The 27,843-nt window shown below is 45.0% G+C and overlaps 2 protein-coding genes across 4 annotated transcripts; one reads left to right on the forward strand and one right to left on the reverse strand.

Annotated features, from left to right (window-relative positions):
* Positions 1-55: 55 nt before the first annotated feature.
* scrn3 (secernin 3) lies at positions 56-6,006 on the forward strand. Of its 2 annotated transcripts, none has more exons than XM_046361661.1 (8): positions 56-239; positions 3,417-3,573; positions 3,708-3,889; positions 4,044-4,243; positions 4,335-4,547; positions 4,880-5,042; positions 5,152-5,332; positions 5,421-6,006. In XM_046361661.1, exons 2-8 carry the CDS (start codon positions 3,418-3,420, stop codon positions 5,580-5,582), a joined length of 1,257 nt encoding a protein of 418 aa, XP_046217617.1. In that variant the 5' UTR covers positions 56-239; position 3,417; the 3' UTR covers positions 5,583-6,006. The 2 variants fall into 2 exon arrangements, with proteins under 2 accessions (XP_046217617.1, XP_046217626.1); XM_046361670.1 differs by having other exon boundaries at positions 3,469-3,573.
* gpr155a (G protein-coupled receptor 155a) lies at positions 5,389-24,600 on the reverse strand. 2 transcript variants are annotated; one of them, XM_046361615.1, is made up of 16 exons: positions 24,443-24,600; positions 13,845-14,346; positions 13,003-13,402; positions 12,253-12,424; positions 10,776-10,931; positions 9,887-9,970; positions 9,591-9,711; positions 9,333-9,417; positions 9,120-9,210; positions 8,814-9,027; positions 8,627-8,716; positions 8,224-8,354; positions 7,895-7,990; positions 7,738-7,802; positions 7,514-7,651; positions 5,389-7,255 (listed from the first exon to the last, which is right to left on the reverse strand). In XM_046361615.1, exons 2-16 carry the CDS (start codon positions 14,260-14,262, stop codon positions 7,060-7,062), a joined length of 2,457 nt encoding a protein of 818 aa, XP_046217571.1. In that variant the 5' UTR covers positions 14,263-14,346; positions 24,443-24,600; the 3' UTR covers positions 5,389-7,059. The 2 variants fall into 2 exon arrangements, with proteins under 2 accessions (XP_046217571.1, XP_046217579.1); XM_046361623.1 differs by having other exon boundaries at positions 7,077-7,307.
* Positions 24,601-27,843: the final 3,243 nt, after the last annotated feature.

Raw genomic sequence — 27,843 nt, forward strand, 5'->3', positions numbered from 1 at the left:
GGAAACACCCAAAACAAGGTCATTCAAATCTTCTTCCGAGTCAGCTCTCTGCGTGCGTGACCTCTGACGTACAGTGAGGCAGTCACAACAGTCATTGTGCGCACTTGTGAAATCTGGTAAAGATTGAAATAAAAGTGAAAGTAAGGACGAAAGTTTATAGTTTAATGAATCAGGGGGATACTTAAAACATTTCAAGTGTCGGCTACAATTTGTGATCCGCTACTTGACTGCGGTGACAGGTAATGTTAACATGCCTAGCTGAAATCAGCAGATTATTTCAGATGGCACATTAGACAGGCAATGTCCAGTGTATGGTCAAGTGCTTTGTTTGTTCATTTTGTAAAATCATCAACCATTTCTGCGTATTTTATCATAGTGTGTTCTTTGTAAATAGCCTTTCGTCACAGTAGCTTCGCGCTGGGCACAAACAGGTTGAATCAATTATCTCATTGGCATTTGGCAACGTATTGTGACGTGGAATCTAAATGTCATTAATGTAAACTGTTGTTTTGCGGGTGAAAGTTCAACCACATGATTATGTCATAATTTCAACACACTTTTAACATATAAAATATAAAATATGTTGAATTTGTACCTTTTTAAACAACGTCAGATATTCAACATTATATCTACCGTCAGATTGTTTTTTAGTGGGCAGCACCTCCTACTGTATATTGGAGAGTTGATATACAGCTATGCTCTTTAGTGAATGGGGGAAAAATCGAGTTACATATCCGCATCCGCAATATTATTTTTGCGCTTGTTGGCTGTATCTGCACCAAAACCCCAGTATTTTCTCCTTCTTCATAGCTTGTTCTCCATCTTCTTTTTAAATAGGGAGCACATTTTTTTTAAAGCACTTTTATTTCCAGGACTGATCTAAACTCGTTTTCTAGGGTTTTCTTGTCCCTCAGCAGCAGACATACTGTATAGTGAGCAATATATTTGGAATATTGAATTGCAATAAAATCACAGTATCGAATCTCAATACATAAAGAATCGTGAGAATCCCAATACATATCATATTGGCACCTAACTATCGTGATAATATCGTATCGTGAGGTCCCTGGCAATTCCCAACCCTAACTTTATTGGTATCTTTAATGGGATACTTTAAATAAAGGTTGATTTGATTTAGTCCTGTTCTTTAACATTGATTCTTGGTTGAGATGGAGACGCGATTTGAAGACAAACCGGAATTAAAGCCAAAGATACATCTCCTTCAAATGTTGATATTTTGTTGCGTTTTCAAACAAACACAATTCAATTCCACTTTTCCAGTACAGTAAATAGCCTATTTACTTGTCGACAAGTGAACAAATATATATTGGATTCATCTTTCTATTTTATTTTTAATCCCAGGCCCCGTCCCCGCAGGAGGCCGTCATTGTAAATAAGAATTTGTTTTTAACTGACTTGCCTAGTTAAATAAAGGTTAAATCAAATTTAAAAAATAAATAATGGTCTCCAACCAGAGCAAAACTAAAAGTTAAATAATACATGTAAGCCAGTGGCTCAGTTTTAAGCCAGTGTCTCTATCCAAGCATTAGATACTCTTTAAATTAGGATATTTGGCTGCATTGTCAACCAAACACAATTCAGTAATACTTTAGTAATACAGTTAAGGCTGTCTTCTAAACTAACGTGACACCATTTATTCAACTGTAAAATTAGTTATACATCCATGGCCACATTTTGAGGTTAGCCTACTGCAACTGACCTTTAAACAGGTCAACATATACAAGGCTGCAGGGCCAGATGGATTACCAGGACGAGTACTCTGAGCATGCGCTGACCAACTGGCAAGTGTCTTTACTGACATTTTCAACCTCTCCCTGTTTGAGTCTGTAATACCAACATGTTTCAAGCAGACCACCATAGTCCTTGTGCCCAAGAATACTAAGGTAACCTGCCTAAATGACCACCGACCTTGTAGCACTCACGTCTGTAGTGAAATGCTTTGAATGGCAGGTCATGACTCACATCAACACCATTATCCCAGAAACCCTAGACCAATTTGCATCCAGCACCAACAGATCCAGAGATGATGCAATCTATTGCACTCAACACTGCCCTTTCCCACCTGGACAAAATGAACACCTATGTGAGAATGCTATTCATTGATTACAGCTCAGCGTTCAACACCGTGTGCCCTCAAAGCTCATCACTAAGCTAAGGACCCTGGGAATAAACAACTCCCTCTGCAACTGGATCCTGGACTTCCTGGCGGGCCGCCCCAGGTGGTAAGGGTAGGTAACAACACATCTGCCACGCTGATCCTCAACACGGGGGCCACTCGGGTGCGTGCTCAGTCTCCTCCTGTACTCCCTGTTCACTCATGACTGCACGGCCAGGCACGACTCCAACACCATCATTGTTTGCTGATGACGCAACAGTAGACCAGTGGTGGTAGGCCTGATCACCGACAACGATGAGACAGCCTATAGGGAGGAGGTCAGAGACATTTACATTTAAGTCATTTAGCAGACGCTCTTATCCAGACCGTGTGGTGCACAGACAACAACCTCTCCCTCAACGTGATCAAGACAAAGAAGATGATTGTGGACTACAGGAAAAGGAGGACCGAGCTCGCCCCCATTCTCATCGACGGGCCTGTAGTAGAGCAGGTTGAGAGCTTCAAGTTCCTTGGCGTCCACATCACCAACAAACTAACATGGTCCAAGCACACCAAGACAGTCGTGGAGAGGGCACTACAAAACCTATTTCCCCTCAGGAGACTGAAAAGATTTGGCATGGGTCCTCAGATCCTCATAAGGTTTTACAGCTGCACCATCGAGAGCATCCTGACAGGTTGCATCACTGCCTGGTATGGCAATGGCTCGGCCTCCGACCACAAGGCACTACAGAAGGTAGCGTGTACGGCCCAGTACATCACTGGGGCCAAGCTTCCTGCCATCCAGGACCTCTATACCAGGTGGTGTCAAATTGTCAAAGACTCCAGCCACCCTAGTCATAGACCGTTCTCTCTGCTACCCCACGGCAAGCAGTACCGGAGCACCGAGTCTATGTCCAAGAGGCTTCTAAATAGCTTCTACCCCAAGCCATAATACTCCTGAACAGCTAATCAAATGGCTACCCAGACTACATTAAGTTGTATAAGTAGAAAATATCTGACATTGCATTCCCATTTGAACTTTGTTGTGCTTTTTAACCAAAACTCGGACATTGTTATTCCAATGGAAATTGTGTTTTTAGATGGTTGAAAGGATAGTTATAATACATTGGGAATTCAACATTGTCTTTTTGAATGGGTGAATAAATGTAGAATTTATTGATATACGTAAATGTAGAATATTGATCAACGCCTCAACCAGGTATTACCAAAATGCTCACATTGAAATAACATTATTTGCCCAGTGGGTTGGTTTGGTTGCTGAATTCTTTCTGCCCACCAGAATGTACCCATCTTCCTGTGACACCTTTGTGGCTCTGCCCCCTGCCACCCAGGGACAGCGCATCGTCTTCGGAAAGAACTCCGACAGGCCCTGTGATGAGGTCCAGGAGGTGGTCTACTTCCCTGCAAGAGACTACAATGCAGGAGAAAAAGTTGAAGTAAGTCTTTTAAGACCTCCTCTGTACATGTTTTCAACATGTATACTGTAGTGATGTGAAAATGTCACCTGTCTTACACTCAGTAGGTACACAATGACAGCTGTGTCCCCTTTCTGTCTTGCTCCTCGGAGTAGTGCACGTACATCGAAATTGAGCAGGCAGCCCATACCAATGCGGTTGTGCTGAGCAGACCAGCCTGGTTGTGGGGGGCTGAGATGGGGGCTAACGAGCATCAGGTGTGCATCGGAAATGAGGCAGTTTGGGGCAGAGAGAGTGCTGAGGATGAGGAGGCCCTTCTTGGCATGGATTTTGTCAGGTGAATATCTGCCAGCTGATTCATACATCATTACATATCTGTTCCTGTCTGTAGTTTGTCAGTCTTCAACTAATTATTGCTTGTAAAATAAAAATGCATTGCACTGTAAAGCAAATAATGGGGACACATCAATGTGATGGTTTTGTCTTTGCAGACTTGGTCTGGAGAGAGCAGAGACTGCTCAGAAGGCTGTGGATGTTATTGCTGAGCTGCTGGAGAAATATGGCCAGGGAGGAAACTGCATGGAGGACCAGTCTGGCTTTACCTACCACAACAGCTTCCTCATCTCCGACAGGACTGAGGCCTGGGTGATGGAGACGTCTGGGAAGTACTGGGCAGCAGAGAAAGTGGGAGGTACATTTAAGCTATCAGGGTTTAAGTTTGCCCAACTTGTGAACTTGCAGAGCAATAACAGTTTTTAATGTTGTTTTTGATCCTCCTCTAGATGGATATCGTAATATCTCCAATCAGTACTCCATAACAACCAAGATAGACAAGGAACACCCTGGGATGAGGGATTATGCCAAGAGCCATGGCTGGTGGGACGGGAAGGCCCCGTTCAGTTTTGCTGAGACGTACTCTTTCATGACTACAGCCAGAATAGAGGCGTCTGGCAGCAGATACTGCGAAGGACGGAATCTACTAGAGCGAAGTAAAGGTGAGTTAAATATGTAGATGTAGGCCTTTGCTTTATGGATTAGTTGTCTTGTGTCAAGTGTAGAAAATTTGAATCAAAACTGAAGTGAATCCATATAGGACAGGGCTCTCCAACCCTTTTTTTCTGGAGAGCTACCGACCTGTAGGTTTTCGCTCCAACACCAGTTGTAACTAACCTGATTCAACTTATCAACCAGCTAATTATTCAAATCAGGTGCGCCAAATTAGGTTTGTAGTGAAAACCCACAGGACGGTAGCTCTCCAGGAACAGGGTCGGAGAGCCCTCATATAGGACGACAAATCATTTACAATGAATTACTTTTGAGTATTTAGGACACATCACAGCTGAGACAATGATGGAAATCCTGAGGGACAAGGAGAGTGGCATCAACATGGAGGGGATGTTCATGACAACAGGAAGCATGGTGTCTGTCGTACCAACAGACTCCACCCTGCCAGGGGTGCACTACTTCACTGGAACACCTGACCCTGAGAGGTACAGTATGTAGCTGGCCACCGCTCAAACACCCTACCTAGCCATGTTATTGTTCCATCTAAAGTTTATGCAAATCACTGTATATTAAGGGTCCTTTCTTACCCATCAGGTCGGTTTTCAAACCTTTCATCTTTGTGAAAGACATTAAACAGTTGAAGCAAACTAGCTCTCCCTGTTATGGCCTTGATGACCCTGTGAAGAAGATACCCCGTTTCCAGAGCAAGCCAGATCGCAAACATCCACTGTTTGTCAAACACGAGGTGGTGGCTGCAATCATAGACAGCACCAAGGTGAAGAACTTTTTTCCTAATCTATACATCTTAACCCTTTAAAGATGAACCAAATATTTGGCTTAAATTTATCATTTTATTTTTTTAGGACAAAGGAAAGAAGATCATGCAGAATATGAGAGTGTTAGAAAAGGAGAAGATGGCTGAGATGGAGAAACTTTTATCAAGTGGTATTAAAGACCCGACTTCAGTTGTGCACCTGTTTTCTAACTCAAGCCAGGAAGAACTGAGCGTGTACAGTAACATTTAGTGCGATCTTTCATATTGGAATGACAAGGGGTTGTTTCAAGATCAAACCCCAGCATGCAATAATTTCACTACATTGTAACAGTAAATGGTAGTTTCACAAATTGCTGCTCATCAGTAAAAAGTATTAATACATCTGTCATTTTCTTTAAAATCCTTGTTTTATATTTTAAAACTATTATATTCAACCAAACAGTAATACTAGAGCAGTTGAGGAGAGAGCTGCCTTTAGTTTGACCTTTGAGCTGTTTACTGAGTGATTGACATAGGCTTTGAAGTAAAAGAACAGGACAAAATCACGTTATTACACCACTGCCGGCAGGCATCTGGAAACCCCCTGAAAAGGCCTAAAGATAGAGCCACACCTTACCACAACATGTATCCACCACTTCTGTTTTAAACCAGTATAAAAGGAATTGCGTAAACCAGAGGTGCAATAGTTGTTTTTTTTTTTTTCAGAACAGGCTGGGAATCAGAGGAACATGCAGCATTAGTTGGCTTCAAAGTACATGACACCGTATATTCTCAGTCAAGTGACATGGGAAAAATAAAATACATTGACAAACCATCATTCAAACATTCATAATGCCAAACAAGGTGAATACATGGCTCAATTACCTTATTAGCAACAGTAAAAAGCACAACCCCATTAAAAGGACAAGGTAACATTGCTCCAAAATAACACATAATACAGATGACATTTAATCTGGCACATTTGGTATTGTCCTCCTTTTCTCCCAACAAACTGAAATGTAATTGTGTATTTAGAAATCCCAAAAGATAACAGATCAGAAATGTATATTTCCTGTCCAAGAATCATTAAAATAAGTCAAAACCAAAACCACAGTTAAGCCTCAGCAGACAAGTCTGCATCCATAAACATTTGACACCGTTCTATCTACATGATTCAAAATATATCTAGCTGCCGTATCCTATTTTCAAGTTCTAAACAATGGCCAAATTAAGGATATTTAGAATACACAGCAACATTACATTATTCTATTTTTAATACCTGAAGTCACATTGACAAATACCATTCTTGTCATTCGAACTAAATAAAAAAACATGTTCAATCAGCCTCATGGTATAAGAGTGTCTTCGAGGGTATACAAGCTAGTCTGTACAACTTGATGATAATGCAAGATATTTGACAAACATCATTTTGCAAGATTATTCATGATTAGATCTGTCTCCTTGGCAAACTTAAATCTCGTTATGCATACGGTACCACACAAACATATTACAAAGGACAGTTCAAAAGAAAAAAAACAAACAAGTGCTCAATGCTTGTTATGACTGCATATTTCCCATGTGCAAAACAGTATGACTATTTCAAAAAGCAGCACTCTTCAATTCACCTCTATTGGTTATTACTGCTAGGTAGGTAGAAACCTGGTTTCAGGTTTGGTAGGTTGGTAGCCGACCTCTGTCATCCTGTGCCTCAGGAGAGCCCTTGAGACGGGGCCTGCCCAGGGCCCACCTTACGCTGTGAAGCGGTAGTGCAGCTCGTCATCTTGGAAGCCGTACTCCTGGGTGATGTGCTGGAGAACCCCACCCTGCTGCAGTCGGCCACCGTAGAGCAGCGCCTCTCCTCGGTCCTGTGACAGACCCACCTGCAACAGCCACTCCACCAGCTCACTGCCAAGAAAAGTGTCCGCCACCATCCTCTCCCCACACCTGTGTGTCGGAGGACAGATTCACCAACAGGCCAGTTAGGCACTCCCCACAGCTACCAGGGCCAATAGGAACGACAGAAAGAGAGGGGGAGGAGGGAGCAGATAGACAGGAGGAGGAAGATGGTGCACAGACAAAAGCAAGAGAGAACACCACCCATGGACCAAAAGCCATGAAAAAAAATAATTTATATTAGGTATGATCAATGGGTATACAAAAACTATGCCAGACGGTCAAATCATAAGCAAAGTGGACCCTGACCTCTTCTTCTGGACAATGTCCCGGACACACTGCTCTTTGTGGTATTTGGTGAATTGAGTGCAGGTCATCATGATGTCGTCAGACACAACCAGTTGAGGCTGCTCCTCTGGTTTCATACTATGCCACAGACTGGACATCCTGCACAAAAATACATGTCAAGGCATCTTATTCAACACACAGCTTACTACTAGATCCTATGAAATGCAAGTCAGGGAACCACTTACCTCTTTTTAAATGGCAGTATTATCAGATGTTTGTCCAGACCAAAAATCCCAAATGAGATGAAGCCCTGAGGACAGAAAACACAGATATGTAAACACCACCATTAACATGAATAGAGCAGTTGTTAATGCCATTATGTCTAGGCCAGGCCTATTGTACCTGTCCATAGTTGACCACAGCACAGAAGAACTGCAGCTCTAAGTAGAGTCTCCCAGGAACTCGATTAAACAGCCACCACAGGCAGCTGGACAGGTTCTAAAAGCGTGGAGAGAGACATGCAGTCAAACAGGGATCCTCATACTAACCCAAAAACTGAAGGGCAGGACAGGGGTAAAACTAAATCAACAGGCTGTGTTGCATAAGGTAGGCCTAGCTGTGAGGTAATGGCATAATAACTCGAGCACAACATTTAATCACTACATTAACTGACCCTTGAGCAACATCCCAACCAATTAGGTTGCAGCTTTGTGTGATGCTGAGTCACTCACAGCTAATAGGCTGACGGTCAGTAGTAGGCATAGGAGCACGTGGCGGGCCACCTGTCTGTCTGCTAGCTGCCTCTGCTGCTCCTCCTGGGCCAGTAGACAGCCTGTGGACTCACAGCCAGTCCCACACTGACCTGAGGAAGGCCAAAGAGCAGACATGGCTGGTGACCCACGGGGTAATGACATGGTTTCAAATGAATCACTTAACTAACCTAAACGTGACATTTGTGTGGGGATAACTGGGGCAAGGAGTATTTCCTGGTCTGACCACCTGTCCTGACCAGGGAAACTCCTTGCCCTTGGTTTAACGATATCATTTGTCTACAGGAAGAGGTGGTATCTGACACAACTAATTCAAATGAAGACTAGAGGGATGTAGGTTAGGAGGTTTCTTAAAAATCACTACCTGGCTCGATGAGAAGCGCGTCATTTTTGTTTGTGCTGACAATCATATCAGGCATGGGCTGGGACGGAGCACAGTCACACATATGGCACTCTGACAACACACACAGAGGATACATTTGATCAGCACACACTTGATTAACAAGTCTACTGTAATATACATGTCATAAATCCTGCTAAACCAAGTATACCTTGGTTGATGCTTCTGGCTCTGCCTGGCTCCAACATATCTGGGATAGTTTGGGTATCAGGGCAACTCTGGGGCCTCAGATCCTCAGTAGTGCCCAACAGAGAGTCTCTCTCCAGGACCTGGTACTTCGAATCCCATGTGCCTCGACTGAGGCCCATCAATGAGCCCCCACTCAGCACTATGCTGAAGGCAAGCACAACTGAGGTGCAGATGTTCTGCGGAAGTCAAAAAGACAGAAGGTCAGGATGATGAAGTCATGTTCTACGAGAGGCGATTCTGAATGTCTACTTTCCCCAGTCCGTCTCACCTGGGGTGTCCCGTAGAAGAACGCAGAGTCGATGGTGTCAGGCATCCTCTTCCCAGTTATAAGGAGCACTGCTGCCACAAGGCCTGGGACTCTGTTGGCATCAGATAAGGACCATGTTTGAGCAGCAGATTCAAACAAACAAAAAAGGTCCCTTGGTTTCCAGCTATTTCATTACTTAGGTGGGGGAAAAAATAAATAAAAATCATGACTCACCCCCAGCCTGCAATCACCAGGAAGCCTGGCGCAACCTTCAGCTCACCACCCCTCTTCATCAGCACAAGGGAAAACGCTATCAGACCTGAAAACACCACAACGCACACTCTAGCTCGAGATCATCGTCGTCGCTAGACGCCACACCGTTCACCCTTTTTCCTTTCGAATCGCAGCATGTCAAACGCGCAACACAACAGCATACTGTAGGAGAGAATGGTGGTGGTATAAAGTCGATGGTCGTGCGGGTGACGGACATACCTGGCCACACGTAAGTACTGTACAGTGAGCCGTACAACAGTGTGAACGTCAACACGTGTCCAATGAAGCTGTCTTGGCGCACGACAAAGTTCCACAGGATCATGCCGACACAAGCTAGAATCTGGACGCACGGAGAGGCACACGTCAATAGAAAGCAACAATCAATGACAACTTTTACACAGTGATATTGCACTTACAACTTTCTACTATGGACAATATGACATTATTCCTTGGACATACAATGTGTCAGTTGAAGAATGTTTTTGTGAAAAGTAACAGATGTTCAAAAGCCTTGCCTGTGCCAGGAACAGGTTGAGGGTGAACATGTGAGGTAGTCTCTTGAATTTCTTACTCAGGAACATGACAGTCACTGTCCAAACCTGTAACAAAAAGACCTCAAACTAGATATGCTCTTCTACACAAACCATACAGAAAACGATACCATACGTCTTCATGTGAACCGGAATTGCAATTTCATAAACCCATATCACAACACCACATGCATTCTAGAGCAAGCCAGTGCAATTATATCACAGTATATAAAAAAGATTGACGCCAGTCGAGAAATAAATAAATAAAATGGCAAGTCGAATGGGAACAGGAACAGAAAATAAACAGTCCCAAATCAAATGTATTTATAAAGTCCTTTTTACACCATCAGATTTTTACTAGCAATGTGTTCCCGATTACAGAAGTGAAACTGAGGTCACATGATAGGAGGAAGTAAGTCTCACGTATCATATCATTGGCACCAGACAGAGACATCCTGCTGATGACTTTGAACTGCTTGGTTTCAAGTCACATCCCCATCCCTGCTCTTCATACACTTCCTGCTGATGACTTTGAACTGCTTGGTTTCAAGTCACATCCCCATCCCTGCTCTTCATAGACTTCCTGCGCTTTCCAGATCATTGTCAATACAGAACTGATGTAGACCAGCCTAAACTGTATCACCTAATACTACTGTCCTCGAATTCCACAATATAAATGGCATTAGGTACAAAGACACTTTAGTACAAATCATCACAGCACCGTGCTTGGGGCTTATAATTTCCTGAAATCCGACCACCCTGTCTGAAATAGAATAGGCTAACCAGCACAAAGCCAGTCGGCTGATAAAGACTACAGTTAATGATAGTTCATAATGGTGGGGAGGCAGTGTAACTAAGGAGGCAGGCAACTCACCAGTGTAACTAAGCTGATGATGCTGACATTAAAGCTGACATTCTGCAGTGAATCCATCAATGGTTTGGGGTCCATCCATGGTATTGTCAGCAACCAAGCAGAAACATACATTATGGGAGCTGAGAGGAATGTGCTTAGTACCATCCCCGAGGTAACCTGTTAGAAAACAATTATGACACGGTCAATGTCTTCCTACGGCATACATTTCTATTAGGGATGCACAACTTTAAAAAAATATATATTATTATTTTTAAATCGGTAAGCATATCAGAAACGGACGATATTAGCGAAAAATGACAACATTGGTCCGATGTGTAAAAATGATGTCAAAGCTGACATTCATATATATAACGTAGGTAGATGACGTAATGACGCCACAAGAAATATAGAGCCACATGTGCCGCACAGCATTCCTAACCTAGCCCACAATGTCTGCTGTGTGGATCGAGCAGTCAACAAGTCCAGCAGTTATTTGAAATAGTAAGAATATTTTAGCGTGACAACTCAAAAGGCGAAATCCATTAAATGCCAAGATAATGTAATTCATTGCCCTTGACAGTCAACAGATCTCTGTCGTGGATGATGTTGGCTTTTGCCAACTGGTCGAGCACCGGTAAACACTACCAAGTAGGTGCTATTTTTCAAATGTTGCCCTACCAGACTTACACAGTATTGTAGCTACTTGCTATGTCAGCCCCATAAGCATAGAGTCTGACAGCACAGTGGGTCAACGAGGATTCCGTACTCAGGAAAGCCGTGTTGCTTGTTCAAGAATGTGCTTGTTCTCATACGGCTGCTGCCATTTCAAATGGCATTTGAGAACATGTTTGAAACCTGAACACGCCTGTCTCCCTTCGAACAACTGACTGGAGAAATAAGCTCATCAACTGTATCTGCAGCAGACGTGATAACCTCTGTCGTGGCATTGAAATGCCTTCTCAACAAAACTGCCGACAGGCTGTGAACAAGCGATTTGGTGGCATTCTCTCTGAGCCTCTAGGTATAAGGACCGCTAATTCGATGCAGACAAGAAACAGGTTTTACGTGAAATGTTACAGACAGCTGGACAAGATGGAAACGGACAGAGAGTGACAGTGCGCACGGAGGAAGAGGCGCCACAGACAGACAGAGCTGGAACTTCACTGCTTGACATGTATGATGAAATCCTGGTTGAGAATGAAATGACTGAACAAATGAACAACGAAACAGCACAGCAAGTAAGTGAAATAAATAGGTTTTGTTTATGTTTTACTGGTAATGGGGACATAAATGCCAACAAAATAAATTGTTGGTCAGTGTGTGGGTTTCAATTATTTAACTGTACTAGAATGTTTAAAAGGCCACAAATTTAAAAAATAAATATCGGTATTGTTTTTTTTAGAGGGGGGGGGGCAAAGAAAATATCAGATATCGGTAAAAAATGTCATATCGGTGCATCCCTAATTTCTATCCATACAGGAGAGGGTTGGTGACTTACAACTTGTAGCTCCATGTTATAGTGAGCAGCATAGATGGCCACACTGGGGGCAGTAGGGAAGACTCCATAGAGGAAGGCATAGTTGGAGAGACTGGATTGGTTGAGACCAGAGTTGGTGTGGTCGGCATACAGTAGCTCCACCATTTCTCGACAGATCAACGGCATCACCAACCTCCAGAAGGAAAAAAAAACACAAAAAAAACATGTTATTTAAAGTTTAACGTTACTAAAGGTTTACAAGAGAAACACTGGATTCCTTCACAATGAATCATCAGGCGAGAAGAAAGAGACTATTTCTTCTCCTAACCCTTGACAATAATGTTCTGCAGGTCAAAACACTGAAATGTGGGTGGGTGCCAGCATTGAAGAATGTTGGTAATACAATGGTAGTCATGAGCCTACGGTTCCCTTGTGTGTGACAGACCTATATGGATCTAGAGTTAATTCTGAGTCAATAACATGTTGTCAGCTCTCCGACAGGCCCAGACCTGCATGACATTACACCAACACAAAAATGTAATAACAAGCAGGTGTGGTCTTAGGTCCTGACACTGTATAATTACAACTAACGCTTTAAGAACATATGAACTGCAGGCCTATATGAATATGAAATTATATCACAGTTTAAGTCAGTAATAGGTTAAAAATATATATATATATTTTTTTTAAAGGCCATTATACTGTACACGTGTAATAATCTACCCTAACATTCTCAAACAATCCCTCCTAAATCCACCCCAAAACACTCACAGTTTTGCAGTGATGAGCAGGATCAGGGCTACAACAGTAGACCTGGTGAGCTTTCCCAACTGGCCCACCATGGAGAGGCCCAAGTAGAACAGAGCCGCTCCTCCAAAAGAGTTGGCCAGGCCGTCCACAAACTGCTCCATGAAAGCAGGGATCTTCTGGGCCAGGATGAAGTGGAAGATGATGCCAATAACAACCATGAAGACGATGGGGTTCTTCAGAACTTGAAGGATGACCACACCCACTATTTGGAGTTTGTTCTGCTGCTGGTCTCTCTGGTCCCTCCACTTCTGGATCTCACAGAAGGCAAAGCCAATTGGGTTGAGAAGCATGAGAGACACTGGGGCCACCAGGTAGATGTACTGTAGGTACTCCGGGTGGGTGTTCTTATACAAGGCCTCAACTGTAAAAAATGTAAAAATATATTTTAAAAATTAATAAAAAAAGGTACAGTTTAGGAAGGTATATTTTAGGGAGGAGAGCAGAGTGAATCAAAATCTGTCACAAACCAACCAAATAACAATTAAAGTATAAAAGACATTCGAGACATCAATTTCCTTTGTTCTGAGGCTCTCAAATTTTAAGTGGAGTGAAACTCAAAATTCAAAAAGGCACTCGCACATCTGAGCAATCTTTTCTGCAGGTGCATGGTAACAGTTGAACAAGATGAAGGAAAAAGGAAACCACACACTGCTCTTGATAGTAACACTGATCTTTAATAAAATGACGCACCGATACGTAAAGCTTATTAAAGATCACTGATACTATCAAGAGCAGTGTGTGGTTTCCTTTTTCCTTCATCAAGTGGAGTAAAACTGAAAGGATGGAAAGAAGAACACACTCACCAATAGGATATCCCAAAGCAAAGTCATTGCTTTGAGTAGCAAAGATTGAGAAGAGACCAGCTTTGCTGAAGCGAGTGTCGGGACTGGCAACCAGTAGTGTAATCACACACACAATGAAAAACACAGACACTTTGGCGATGAGAATACTCCACAGAAATGGCCAGATGACATTGCCAAAGTCCAACAGTACCATGTTCTTAAAGAGCAATGCTGGGAGGGCAAACTTGGACACAAAGTTCCCCAATCCTTTGGCCTGTGTGGATGTGATGATGTTTGCTCGACCAGCAATGTAGCCACACAAGATGATCCCAAAGCACTCCAGGAGTGCTGGGAAGAGCTTGTCAATGGACATGGTGGGAGGGGTGTCAGGGGGATCCATGTCCCCATAGGAAATATTGAGGTTGGCAGGGACCTTCATAGTGGTGGTGGTGGCGTAAGTCCTCAGATAGCAGCTCTCATGGCTGACCAAGCTGATGGGGGTTGCTGGTGTCACTACCAGTCACTGAAAACAGAAAATACATGGAGGTCAGTCAACTACTACGATTACAATTTAGAGTCCCTAAAAACAGCAGTAATGACAATGTCTTACGCAATTGAAACATTTCTGGAAAAATAAAGTCTGCAGAAGTAAAACAATTTAGTAGTTTTTTCACACGCATGTTCCTCAAAACTGAACACTAAGATAGCTAGAGAACAACAAAGTCTACATTTATCCACTGATGACAACCAGAAAATGTGGTACCAATGACTTTGACAACATATGTAACTACCGTGTAAACCCTAGGTAGAAGTTAGATGGGTAACTGGTAAAACACACACCAAATGCAACCCAGTCTATCAGTTAGCTAGTAGGTACTTTGTAGCCCAATGCAACCTTTGACAGTGTAAGCTACTTTTAAACAACTCTGACAAAACAATGATGCTAGTTTTAGGTCCCAAAAAACAAAAAGAGATCTGCTGTTTGATCAGACAATTCATCTTGATGGTTGTAGAGTCGTCTCAAATTAAAACTGTGAAGGACCCGACTTCACTCTGGACCCTGATCTCTTTTGACAAACATATAAAGAATATTTCAAGGGCAGCATTTCTTCATCTTCATAACATTAAAACATTTGAAACTTTTTGTCCAAACATTACACCAAAAAACAAATCCATGCTTGTGTCACTTCTAGATCTACTTTCCAGCTACAGCACTAAATACACTTCAGTTAGTCAATTGTAGCAGCCGTGTTTAGCACTAGAACCAAACAACTAGACCATATTACTCCAGCGCTATAGCCTCTATACTGGCTTCCTGTTAAGGCTAGGGCTGATTCCAAGGTTTTACTGGACTTGCTCCTACCAATGTTTTCAATTTGGTCCTGCTGAACATACACTACGTGACCAAAAAGTATGTGGACACCTGCTCGAAAATCTCATTCCAAAGTCATGGGCATTAATATGGAGTTAGTCCCCCCCTTTGCTGCTATAACACCCTGGGAAGGCTTTCCATTGGATGTTGGAAGATGGCTGAATGGAAGCAAGTCCCCGCAGCAATGAGCATTAGCGAGGTTTTATTATTTATTTTATTGAACATTTATTTAACTAGGGAAGTCAGTTAAGAACAAATTCTTATTTACAATGACGGCCTACCCGTCATTGTTGTTGGGCGATTAGGCCCGGCTCGCAGACGGTGTTCCAAATCATCCCAAAGGTGTTCGATGGGGTTGAGGTCAGGGCTCTGTGCAGGCCAGTCAAGTCCTTCCACATTGATCTCGACAAACAATTTCTGTATGGACCTCGCTTTGTGCATGGGAGTGACCTCTACACCACTCCAGCTGATGCTTGGCATTGCACTTGGTAACCTTAGTCTTGTGTGCGGCTGCTCGGCCATGGAAACACATTTAATGAAGCTCCCATCGAACAGTTATTGTGCTGACATTGCTTCCAGAGGCAGTTTAGAAGTCGGTGGTGAGCGTTGGAACCGAGGACAGATGATGTTTACGCGCCATGCGCTTCATCACTCGGCAGTCCCGTTCTGTGAGCTTGTGTGGCCCACCACTTCACGTCTGAGCCGTTGTTGCTCCTTGTCGTTTCCACTTCACAGTGACGCCACTAACAGTTGACCGGGGCAGCTCTACATGGGTAGAAATTTGATTAACTGACTTATTGGAAAGGTGGCATCCTATGACGGTGCCACGTTGCAAGCCACTGAGCTCTTTAGTACGAGCCATTCTACTGCCAACATTTGTTTATGGAGAATGCATGGCTGTGTGCTCAATTTTATTCACCGGTCAGCAACGGGTGTAGCTGAAATAGCCGAATCCACCAATTTGAAGAGGTGTCCACATACGTAGTGTCCCTACACGCACGCTATGGTCACAAGACGCAGGCCCCCTTATTGTCCCTAGAATTTCTAAGCAAACAGCTGAAGGCAGGGCTTTCTCCTATAGAACTAAATGTTCATGGAATGGTCTACCTATCCATGTGAGAAAGGTCAAGAGAGTCTGCGTTTAAGTCTTTACAGAGTAGGTCCTATGATTGAGTGTAGTCTGGCCCTGGGTTGGCGTCGGTGAACTGTAAGGCACTGGAGTGATGAACCGCCCTTGCCGTCTCCCCTCCTCGCCACTAGGATTCTCTGCCTCTAAGCCTATTACGGGGGTGAGTCACTAGCTTACTAGTGCTCTCCCATGCCGCCCCTAGGAGGGTTATGTCACGTTGTAACAGGCTTCTTCCCCCCCCCCGATATACTCGACTTGAGTGAGTTGAGCTACTGATGTGATCTTCCGTCCGGTTTTGCGCTTGTGCGGTGGAGGAGATCTTCTTAAGCTATACTCAGCCTTGTTTCAGGGTAGTAAGTTGGTGGTCTATTATTATTCCTCTAGTGGTGTGGGGTCTGTGCCTTGGCGAAGTGGGTGGGGTTATATACTGCCTAGTTGGCCCTGTCCGGGGATATCGTCAGATAGGGCCAGTGTCCCCTGACCCTCTCAGACTCCACTATCTATGCTGCAATAATCTATTTGCCGGGGGGCTAGGGTCAGTCTGTCCTATCTGGTGAGATTCTCCTGTCTTTATCTGGTGTCCTGTGTGAACTTAAGTATTCTCTCGCTCTCTTGCCATAATTACATTAAAACAAAATGGATGACCATGCCTTGTAATGTTTCTAAAAGCAAGAAATATATTATTACGTAGTAAGAAATAATGTGGTATGTTTCTAAATGTAATTACATGTTTTTGTGACCGAGTCTTTTAACCAAAATATCAGATACAAAAATGTTTAGCTGCCCCTTTAATGACAAGAGGTTACCAAGGTAACAGGGTCACTGAATTAGTATAATGTGTCAGCGTGTGAGATTTGGGCATCTCTTCACTATCAGCAGACTCAAACTAACATGGACAAATAACTGAGCTTGTGAACAAAACAATATCAATAGCCAAGAAGCAAGTACAAAGTCTCACTTTGTAGACTTTAGACTAAATTAGACCAACAACTTTTATGCCTCTGCACTGCGCCTCCAAAAATGAATCTATCAGCACTTCACTCAGAGCGTACAGCTCTCCTGCCAGGCAGTGTTGGTGCGTGATATAGACTTTGTATTTCTTTGTGCGATTAGCATCTCTGAATCAAAACAGAAGACATGCTTTGAAAACAGCTACCGCAGCATTTTTCTTCAATAAATTGACACTCACATGTGCTCAACTTGCCTTAACTATTTTTATTCAGAAATGTAATTCACTGTAATGCCCTGAAAATTGACCTCCCGCCAATGTGGCTGGTGAAATAGACAGTCTTACCCACCAATACCTAAATCAAATCGCATTTGGCAGGTGTTAATTTTATGACCTGGGATAAGGGCAATTCCATGGTAACAGACTGATTTTTTACTTTAAAAGTATGCCAAACAAAAAACATTGATTGCAAAGTTACACAAACCATACAACTCGAGGACTAGGCCTAATTAACAACTCCCACAGATTTTTGAAAACAACATTTACTTGAAGAGCAGTGCAAATGTAACGTTTCGTAACAGAACGACGGTAAAATATCCCTCAGTTTTGTGTGACCACATTTTGAAATAACTTTGTTAAATATGTACTCGGAATTAAGATTCAAAGATGTCTGCAGAAAGAATGGGGTGTCAGCTACCGTACATGACACCATGAGTTAAAAAAACATAGTCTGGTTATTGAACTACAGTAAGTGAAGTGGATAAACACCCAGTAACAGAATAATGGTAACAGAATGACACCATGGGTCTCTGATCTGTACTGTAGAGAAATGTATAAAGTTTAATGTAATTCGCTTCATGGCGATGTATCCTGAACAGGTACACAAAGGTCGAAAATGTATACACTACCATTCAAAGGTTTGGGGTCACTTAGAAAGGTCCTTATTTTTGAAAAAAAAAGCAATTTTTTTTGTCCATTAAAATAACATAAAATTGATTGGAAATACAGAGTAGACATAGTTATTGTTGTAAATGACTATTGTAGCTGAAAATGGCTGATTTTTAATGAAATATCTACATAGGCGTACAGAGGCCCATTATGAGCAACTATCACTCCTGTGTTCCAATGGCACGTTGTGTTAGATAATCCGAGTTGATCATTTTAAAAGGCTAATTTATCATCAGAAAACCCTTTTGCAATTATGTTAGCACAGCTGAAAACTGTTGTTCTGATTAAAGAAGCAATAAAACTGGCCTTCTTTAGACTAGTTGAGCATCTGGAGCATCAGCATTTGTAGGTTCGATTATAGGCTCAGCACGGCCAGAAACAAAGTACTTTCTTCTGAAACTCGTCAGTCTATTCTTGTTCTAATGAAGGCTATTCCATGCGAGAATTTGCCAAGAAACTGAAGATCTCGTACAATGTTGTGTACTACTTCCTTCACAGAACAGCGCAAACTGGCTCTAACCAGACAAGAAAGAGTCGGAGGCCCCAGTGCGCAAATGAGCAAAAGGACAAGTACATCAGTGTCTAGTTTGAGAACTCTGCCTAGAAGGCCAGCATCCCGGAGTCACCTCTTCACTGTTGACGTCGAGACTGGTGTTTTGTGGCTACTATTTAATGAAGCTGCCGGTTGAGGACTTGCGAGGTGTCCATAAGTAACCCCAAACTTTTGAACGGTAGTGTACATCCTCCTCCTTTCTACACACTAGCCCTGTCAAAATACCCATACAAGAGTACTACATACATTAAACTGCACACTCATTTCTACGTTTGATCTAGTAGAATTCACTCGTCTTTGACAACAGCTGATAATCAGATGATCTGACGCGCTGTACCAAAATTAACAAATGGCACTCACATTATATCATATAATCTCACTTTATATGACGCATTGAGTACTTTAAAAAAATGTTGCATACTATAAAACATTGTTTTGCATACTATTAAGTATGTTAGTATGAGGATTTGCACACTGCCACTTGTAATGAGCTCCGCTGCAAAACAAGACCAAATTTGGGTGGTCTGGATCAAGCATAGACATCTATGTTTCACAAGTTCGGACATCACAGTACAGCACAGTAGTTCATTACAGTAAATTATACTGTACTTTAGTGGGCTCTACTGTACTATATATACTGACCTACATTCTCTAATTGTATTCACTGTACTGTCCAAACTTGTGAAACAGACGTCGATGATTGGTTCAGATTTGGATTGACCAAATTTCAACTATATTCCAACGTCCATGGACACCCAGGGTGGGGTGTCAGTCGGTTCTCGGAGGGTGAGAGTGCTGGTTACAGCTAATGGATAGATGACATTAACTGGAGAGAAGACAGACAAAAGACAAAGATGAAGAGAGCGCGAGAGGAAGACAGCGAGAGACTGTTAAGACTTGTTTCACACGTTTGCGTTGACCACCACACGACAGACCGATAAAGAAAACAGTTATGACCTGAACATAACATGTATGACAGTACAGTAGAACGTGACCCAACGGAGTTGTGACTACTAGGAGTTCCCATAGTAGACAATTTAGGTGCAGTCATTCGGTTACCTATTTGGTAACAGAATGACATAGAATGACATTTCATAGAATATATTGTAGCGACCCGCACAGACAGCTGTGTGTTATGTGTTAGGCTAGGAGGTGGTTGTGTTGTACTGACCAGTGCCCGGTGTTCGCGGGGTCCGACATGTCAATCAACCTGCTATCTGCCAATCACGGGAATGCCTGGAATGTTCTGATGCCGGGCATCCTGGTGGTTGGCGGAGTGGCGTGGGGGGGTTGGGCAGGGGGTGGAGCATTGGAAGTTAAGACCAGGTTCAGCCTTTGTTCTCTCTCTCTTACGTCTGGGCTTCACAAGAGAAGGTCACGATTGGCTTGTGGGTTATCTGTCATCTATTTGGCGTGTGCTACGGCCCAAACAGTAGCCTGTGTAAAGTTGGTTTAATAAACCGTCAATTCGCAAACTCAAGCCTCTGTCTGGACAATTGTTCATTTATGATCTAGTCAGGTCATTACATTGGTGTCAGAAGTAAAAACGTTGATACAAGTTAGCCAGCTAGCTAGCTGACTTATGTGGCTAGCTACCGTAGATGAGAACGGGGATTGAAAATGCTTCGAGGGAATCCGAAAGTGAAGGTGGAGGTAGGGGACGATTATGGCCAAGGAGGTGCGTGTGAATGGACGTCGGGGGTTCTGTCTGAGGAGACCGCCAGGGCGTCGGAGCGCAGAGGCCGCTTGAGGGAGGACGTTAGAGCGATGGCGGCTGAAGCGGGCATGAGTGCTTCGTCGACTGTATTTTGCGCGGATTCTGGTGGGCGGACCGAAGTGGTGACGTCGACGCGGCGTGACGAGGAATCTGGGGCTCAGGATGTAAACAAACATGGCGGCGCCCAGTTCCCGGCTGCGTCCGTATCTGTTAAGACCCCGAAGTATTCCGGTAAGGCGGATTGGGAAGCTTTTCATGCTCAGTTTGAACTGTTAGCTCATTTTAGGGGGTGGTCGGATGAAGAAAGGGCACTGCAGTTGGCTTTATGCCTCACGGATGAAGCTCTGGCCTGTTTGATATTGATTAGCCCCGAGGACAGGCTTGATTATGGTGCTTTAGTGGGAGCACTGAGGAGGCGCTATGGACAGTGTGTACAGCCCGGGCTACTGCGCTCCGAACTGAGTAATAGACGCTAATGACATTGAGAGCCTCTCTCGGCGGGCATATGCTCACATGCCCCCCTCCGTGCAGAGCGAGCTAGCACGGGACCAGTTCATACAGGCGCTCTCTCCTACGGAGCTGCGCATACAGACCCAGCTGGCTCATCCTGAGTCATTGCAGACAGCCTTGGAGATGGCTTTGGAGAGGGAGCTGGTGTGGGCTGGGGCTTCAGCTGGGGCTTTGGTGGGGGTGCAGGGAGACACACCCTCTGTGCGAGCTGGGGGGCAGAGCAGCCCGGAGCCAGAAAAGCCTGCTTGGGTGGCCGAAATGACAAAACTCATTCGTGCTGTGTCGCTACAGGCGGCACGAAACACGCCCTGGTCCCAGGGTCTGCTGGGGTTGTGGCCAGCCAGGCCATCTGCGCCGAGATTGCCCCATGTCCCTCAGAGCTCAGGGAAACGGCTCGGGGTCCGCATAGACCGGGTAGTGCGGACCCCTGGCTTTCTATCCCAACCACCATCATCTTCAGGAGGAGCCCACCGGCACAGACGGGGAAGCAAGGCTCCACTTCCCCCAGAAGCAGACGAGGGCAAGCGGATGGAGCCTGTTGTTGTGGTGGGCCGGACCTGTGTTGGGGACTTTTGTCATGTCCCTGTCACTGTGGAGGGGGTGCCCTGCTCCGCCCTGGTGGACACTGGGTCCACAGTAACCCTGGTGAGGCCAGATATTGTGCCAGGTTGGACTCAGTGTGAGCCTACAACTGTGCAGCTCCGCACAGTCACAGGTGAGCTGGCACCCATGAAAGGGAAGGGAATAATGACTCTGACAGTAGGGGGCAGGACTGTGCGTCATCCTGTGTGGGTGGCGGCTGTGCAGGACCCTTGTATCCTGGGGTTGGACTTTCTTAGGAGCACAGGCTGCCAGTTAGACCTAAATAGGGGCACACTGAGCATCCAGGGAGGGACGGAAGTCACCATGGCCCCCCCTAATGTCACATTCACTCAACCCAACAAACCCTTTACTCCAACAGTTAAAGCAGCAGAGACTCATGGCTGCGCCCCCTCCCCCACAGCTGTGTGTGACTTTTCCCCAGTCCCCCCGTCACCTACGGCGGTGTGTTACATTCCCCCAAATACCTCCATGACACAGCCTTCTGTGAGCCCGGGCCGCACCCCCCCAGCCCAGCTACCCCAGATGGGAGAGGAGAGGACACTGTCTGCAGTGAGGGAGATATGGGGGAGGAACTGTGTTGGTCTTGACGCCGAGCAGCAGGAACGGTTGTGGCAGTTGCTGTTTGAATTCAGAGACAGCTTTGCGTTGAGTGAGGAAGAGGTGGGTCAGACTCATCTGGTGCAGCATGAGATCGACACAGGTGATGCTCGACCCATCAAGATGCGTCCTCGCCGTATCCCGCTGGCACGCCAGGAGGCGGCAGACAAGGCTGTGTTGGAGATGCAGCGGGCAGACTTCATTGAGCCCTCAGACAGCCCCTGGGCGGCGCCAGTCGTCATGGTTCCGAAGAAGGGGGGCAAGCTGAGGTTCTGTGCGGACTACAGGCGGCCTAATGAGGTAACCAGGAAGGACTCATACCCCATACCACGTATCGATGAGTCGCTGGACCTGGTTAGGGGGTCCTCCTGGTTCTCCTCACTAGACCTCCGCAGTGGCTACTGGCAGGTGCCCCTCTCCCCAGAGGCCAGAGCCAAAACTGCGTTCTCCACTAACAGAGGACACTGGCAGTTCAAGGTCCTGTGCTTTGGCCTGTGCAACGCTCCAGCTACTTTTGAGCGTTTGATGGACAAGGTGCTGGATGGCATCCCCCGACAGCAGTGTCTGGTATACCTTCGATGACATCCTGGCCCATGGCAGCTCCTTCCAGTCAGCCCTGGGGGCGCTACGGCGTGTGCTGGAGAGGGTGGCTGCCGCAGGTCTGAAGCTCCACCCCGAGAAGTGCCACTTCATGAGGAGAGAGGTGTCCTTTTTGGGCCACCGAGTGGGGAAGGAGGGGATCAGCACCATGGAGGACAAGGTAGGGGCTGTCAGAGACTGGCCCACCCCCACCGACCAGCGTCAGCTGAAGAGCTTCCTGGGCCTGGCCTCGTACTACAGGAGGTTTGTACGGGCTTCTCAAGCTTTGCTGCTCCACTGAACCGCCTGCTGCCGAAGGACAAGGCTTTCACTTGGACAGTGGAGTGTGAGGAGGCATTCAACACCCTCAAACGTGCACTGATCGAGGCCCCCCGTGCTCACCCCCCCTGACCTCACCTTGCCCTTTATCCTGGACACAGACGCGAGCAATGTGGGCATGGGTGGGGTGCTGGCCCAGGTGGGGCCAGAGGGGGAGAGAGTGGTGGCGAACTTCAGCAAAACATTTGACATACATGAGCGCCGCTACTGTGTCACCCGGCGGGAGCTCTTGGCTGTTGTGGCTTCCGTCAAACACTTCAAGTACTACCTGGGTGGTCTGCCCTTTACTGTAAGGACTGACCACTCTGCTCTCCAGTGGCTCATGTCTTTCACAGAGCCAGAGGGGCAGGTGGCACGCTGGTTGGAGGAGCTTCAGCCGTATTACTTCACGGTGGTGCACAGGGCAGGGGCACGCCACTCCAACGCCGACGCCATGTCCCGTCGGCCCTGTACTGCAGACAGCTGCCGCCACTGTGAACGGAGAGAGGGACGGGAGAGAGAGCTGCGGGCAGAGGAGGGTGTCTGTGCCACAGTGTGTCGGGCGAGCGGGCCTGTCTGCTGTGAGCTGCAGACTGTCGACGTGGCTGAATGGCGGTCTTTGTGGTGGGGGGGGCTGTGTAGCGACCCGCACAGACAGCTGTGTGTTATGTGTTAGGCTAGGAGGTGGTTGTGTTGTACTGACCAGTGCCCGGTGTTCGCGGGGTCCGACATGTCAATCAACCTGCTATCTGCCAATCACGGGAATGCCTGGAATGTTCTGATGCCGGGCATCCTGGTGGTTGGCGGAGTGGCGTGGGGGGGGGGGGGTTGGGCAGGGGGTGGAGCATTGGAAGTTAAGACCAGGTTCAGCCTTTGTTCTCTCTCTCTTACGTCTGGGCTTCACAAGAGAAGGTCACGATTGGCTTGTGGGTTATCTGTCATCTATTTGGCGTGTGCTACGGCCCAAACAGTAGCCTGTGTAAAGTTGGTTTAATAAACCGTCAATTCGCAAACTCAAGCCTCTGTCTGGACAATTGTTCATTTATGATCTAGTCAGGTCATTACAATATATATAGACTCTTAGCTTTCATTTGACACCAAATGTAATGCGCTCTAATGAACTTAGTGCTCGTGAATCATGGGGCGTTTTACATGGAAATGCCCATTATCTAAATGAGCTAACGTTAGCTATAGTCAGCCCAATTAACCTTGCTCTATCCAGATAGTATGCGCGCTATTAATACATAGGTGACATGCTAGCTTGTCAAAGGCAATGAATGTACCGGGTGCAATTGTGTCTAGTCTCCTCCAAGTTGCTAACAAAAAAAAGACAAGACAACTTACCGATACCTCTCCATGTCAAGTGCACCATCTGTGTCTGACAGTTCACGTTGCTACACTCCTTGAGGTGACTGCAGTGCAAACTACTTCACCAATCAAATGACATGGGGCGGAAGGGACCAATGGATGGATTCGATTATGCTGAACCGTGGGGCACCGGTCTCTGGGCCGTCACATGAATGGGCAAAAGCGGTGAGGGAGGAGCGCACTTTTCGAATAGAACAGTAATCTGCGCCACTCGGTCATGTTGTCCACAAGGCAGCACGGTGGCTCGTCCAGAATCATACAACATCTCTTAGCATTTTCAAACCAGTTTTCATTGGGAAGGCAGATAAATCGTTTTTATCAAAATAAATCACTTTCGCATGTGAAAACACAGAATCAAACTAATTTCCACATGCTTAATTACGTCACTTAATGTTTTTTTTTGAGCCGACTACGCAGTGGGCTTTGAACGGGGCACCTGGCTTACGCCCGGGAGTTAGCCCGGTTTAAAAACAAACGCAATCAATTTCCACTCGATACAAAACATGGCTACCTTTGGTCGCCCGGGCCAGATTAATCGAAACCCCTTATTGTTGGCAAATATTCTTCTTCTTCTTCGAGGTTTATTGGCAGACTGCAACCTATAAAGTGTATTGCTGCCACCTACTGTACGAGTTAGTGAACGATAGAAAAAATGTATCTATGAACATTGCAGGAATGTTCATAGACTTAGATAGACATCGCATCATTGTATCTGTCCTATTAAGACGTCTATTAGAGCACGAGCAGCGCCACTGAGAACATCTCCATTTTGAACAGAGAAGAATGGTGGAGGAGCTATAGGAGAATGGGCTCATTTTATTGTCTGGAATAGATTTTTTATTTTTAAATGTATATTATTTAACCTTTATTTAAATAGGCAAGTCTGTCAATTTTATATAGCATCTTTAAAAAAAAGTTTCCTCAATGGAATGGTATCAAACACATCAAATAAATTGAAACCATATGCTTGACTCAGTTCCATATGTTCCATTCCAGCTATTGCAATGAGCCAATATAGCTCCTCCCACCAGACGCCTCTGATTTTGAAGTAGTCCATTTTCTTCTTCAACTACTTCTTTGAGTTGGCAAACAAACTGGAAGGGTGCACACTGCCACCTAGATTGCATTGGATGATCCCTCGGGTCACCTGGATGGAATTATGTGATCCTTCCTTAACCCATATGAAGTGTCAGTTGACTACTTTAAAGTGGTGAAAGTCCTCAATGGGATTGCCCATGCTAAAACGGCCTTTGGGTACTAGAGTCTTCTATCTATCTCTATAGGTATGTTGCACATGGGCCTCTCACATGGTCAAAATTCAGTCTATTGTAGTGTTCAGGACCTCAACGTTCCACAAAGTTTCACATGCAGTACTTTTTAGTAAATGTTGCCATTTATGGCATTGATTATTATCTCACGGGTTCAAATATGATTTGCTTTGATTGCACAACATCCTTATTAGCTAGTAGACTGTCAAACACTCCCTAAAACACTTCAACGAGCAGGCCTTTCTATCGACCTGGCCCGGGTATCCTGGAACTCATTCCGTCAGTAGAGGATGCCTGGTTATTCTTTAAACGTGCTTTCCTCACCATCTTAAATAAGCATGCCCCGTTCAGAAATTTAGAACCAGGAACAGGAATAAGCAATAATAACCAGGAATAAGCATGCCTCTAAAAAATCAGCTGGGCTAGACAATCTGGACCCTCTCTTTCTAAAATGATCCGCCGCAATTGTTGCAACCCCTATTACTAGCCTGTTCAACCTCTCTTTCGTATAATTTGAGATCCCCAAAGATTGTAAAGCAGTCACGGGCATCCCCCTCATCAAAGGGGGAGACACTCTAGACCCAAACAGTTACAGACCTATATCTATCCTACCCTGCCCTTTCTAAGGTCTTTGAAAGTCAAGTTAACAAACAGACTACCGACCATTTCGAATCCCACCGTACCTTCTCTGCTATGCAATCTGGTTTCCGAGCTGGTCATGGGTGCACCTCAGCCATGCTCAAGGTCCAAACAAAACAATATCATAACCGCCATCGATAAAAGACAATACTGTGCAGCCGTATTCATCGACCTGGCCAAGGCTTTCAACTCTGTCAATCACCACTTTCTTATCGGCAGACTCAACAGCCTTGGTTTCTCAAATTACTTCCTCGCCTGGTTCACCAACTACTTATCAGTCAGAGTTCAGTGTGTCAAATCGGAGGGCCTGTTGTCCGGACCTCTGGCAGTCTCTATGGGGGTGCCACAGGGTTCAATTCTCTGGATGATTCTTTTCTCTGTATATATCAACGATGTCGCTCTTGCTGCTGGTGATTCTCTGATCCACATCTACACAGATGACACCATTCCGTATACTTCTGGCCCTTCTTTGGACACTGTTAACTAGCCTCCAGATGAGCTTCAATGCCATACAACACTCCTTCCGTGGCCTCCAACTGCTCTTAAATGCAAGTAAAACTAAATGCATGCTCTTCAACCGATTGCTGCCCGCACCTGCCCACCCGTACAGCATCACTACTCTGGATGGTTCTGACCTAGAATATGTGGACAATTATAAATACCTAGGTGTCTGGTTAGACTGTAAACTCTCCTTCCAGACTCACATTAAGCATCTCCAATCTAGAATCGGCTTCCTATTTCGCAACAAAGCCTTCTTCACTCATGCTGCTAAATATACCCTTGTAAATCTGACCATCGTACCAATCCTTGACTTCAGCGATGTCATTTATAAAATAGCCTCCAACACTCTACTCAGCAAATTTGATGCAGTCTATCACAGTGCCATCCGTTTTGTCACCAAAGCCCCATATACTACCTACCACTACGACCTGTATGCTCTCTGCTGACAATGACTGGAACGAATTGCCAAAATCACTGAAGCTGGAGACTCATATCTCCCTCACTAACTTTAAGCATCAGCTGTCAGAGCAGCTCACAGATCACTGCACCTGTACATAGCCCATCTGTAAATAGCCCATCCAACTACCTCATCACCGTATTGTTATTTATTGTATTTTTTTTCTCTTTTGCACCCCAGTATCTCTACTTGCACATTCATCTTCTGCACATCTATCACACCAGTGTTTAATTGATAAATTGTATTTACTTTGCCACTACGGTCTATTTATTTGCCTTACCTCCCTAATCTTACTTCATTTGCACACACTGTATATAGATTTTTTTCTATTGTGTAGTTGACTGTACGTTTGTTTGTTCCATGTGTAGCTCTGTGTTGTTTGTGTCACACTGCTTTGATTTATCTTGGCCAGGTCGCAGTTGTAAACGAGAACTTGTTCTCAACTGGCCTACCTGGTCAAATAAAGACAAAAAAAGACACAGAAAATAGACAACCAGTGTCAAATAGGCCTA

The sequence above is a fragment of the Oncorhynchus gorbuscha genome, linkage group LG01, assembly GCF_021184085.1.
Source record: "Oncorhynchus gorbuscha isolate QuinsamMale2020 ecotype Even-year linkage group LG01, OgorEven_v1.0, whole genome shotgun sequence".
Taxonomy (NCBI): Eukaryota; Metazoa; Chordata; class Actinopteri; order Salmoniformes; family Salmonidae; genus Oncorhynchus; species Oncorhynchus gorbuscha.

Bases quoted from the DNA above. Each gene is read 5' to 3' on its own strand.
- scrn3 (XM_046361661.1), top strand. From the start codon at position 3,418: ATGTACCCATCTTCCTGTGACACCTTTGTGGCTCTGCCCCCTGCCACC. The intron at 4,244-4,334 runs GTACATTTAAGC...ATCCTCCTCTAG, and splicing joins GGCAGCAGAGAAAGTGGGAG to ATGGATATCGTAATATCTCC. The intron at 4,548-4,879 runs GTGAGTTAAATA...TTGAGTATTTAG, and splicing joins TCTACTAGAGCGAAGTAAAG to GACACATCACAGCTGAGACA.
- gpr155a (XM_046361615.1), bottom strand. From the start codon at position 14,262: ATGAAGGTCCCTGCCAACCTCAATATTTCCTATGGGGACATGGATCCC. The intron at 10,932-12,252 runs GTAAGTCACCAA...GTTTTCTAACAG, and splicing joins ATAACATGGAGCTACAAGTT to GTTACCTCGGGGATGGTACT. The intron at 9,418-9,590 runs GTATGTCCGTCA...TGGTGTTTTCAG, and splicing joins CAGTACTTACGTGTGGCCAG to GTCTGATAGCGTTTTCCCTT.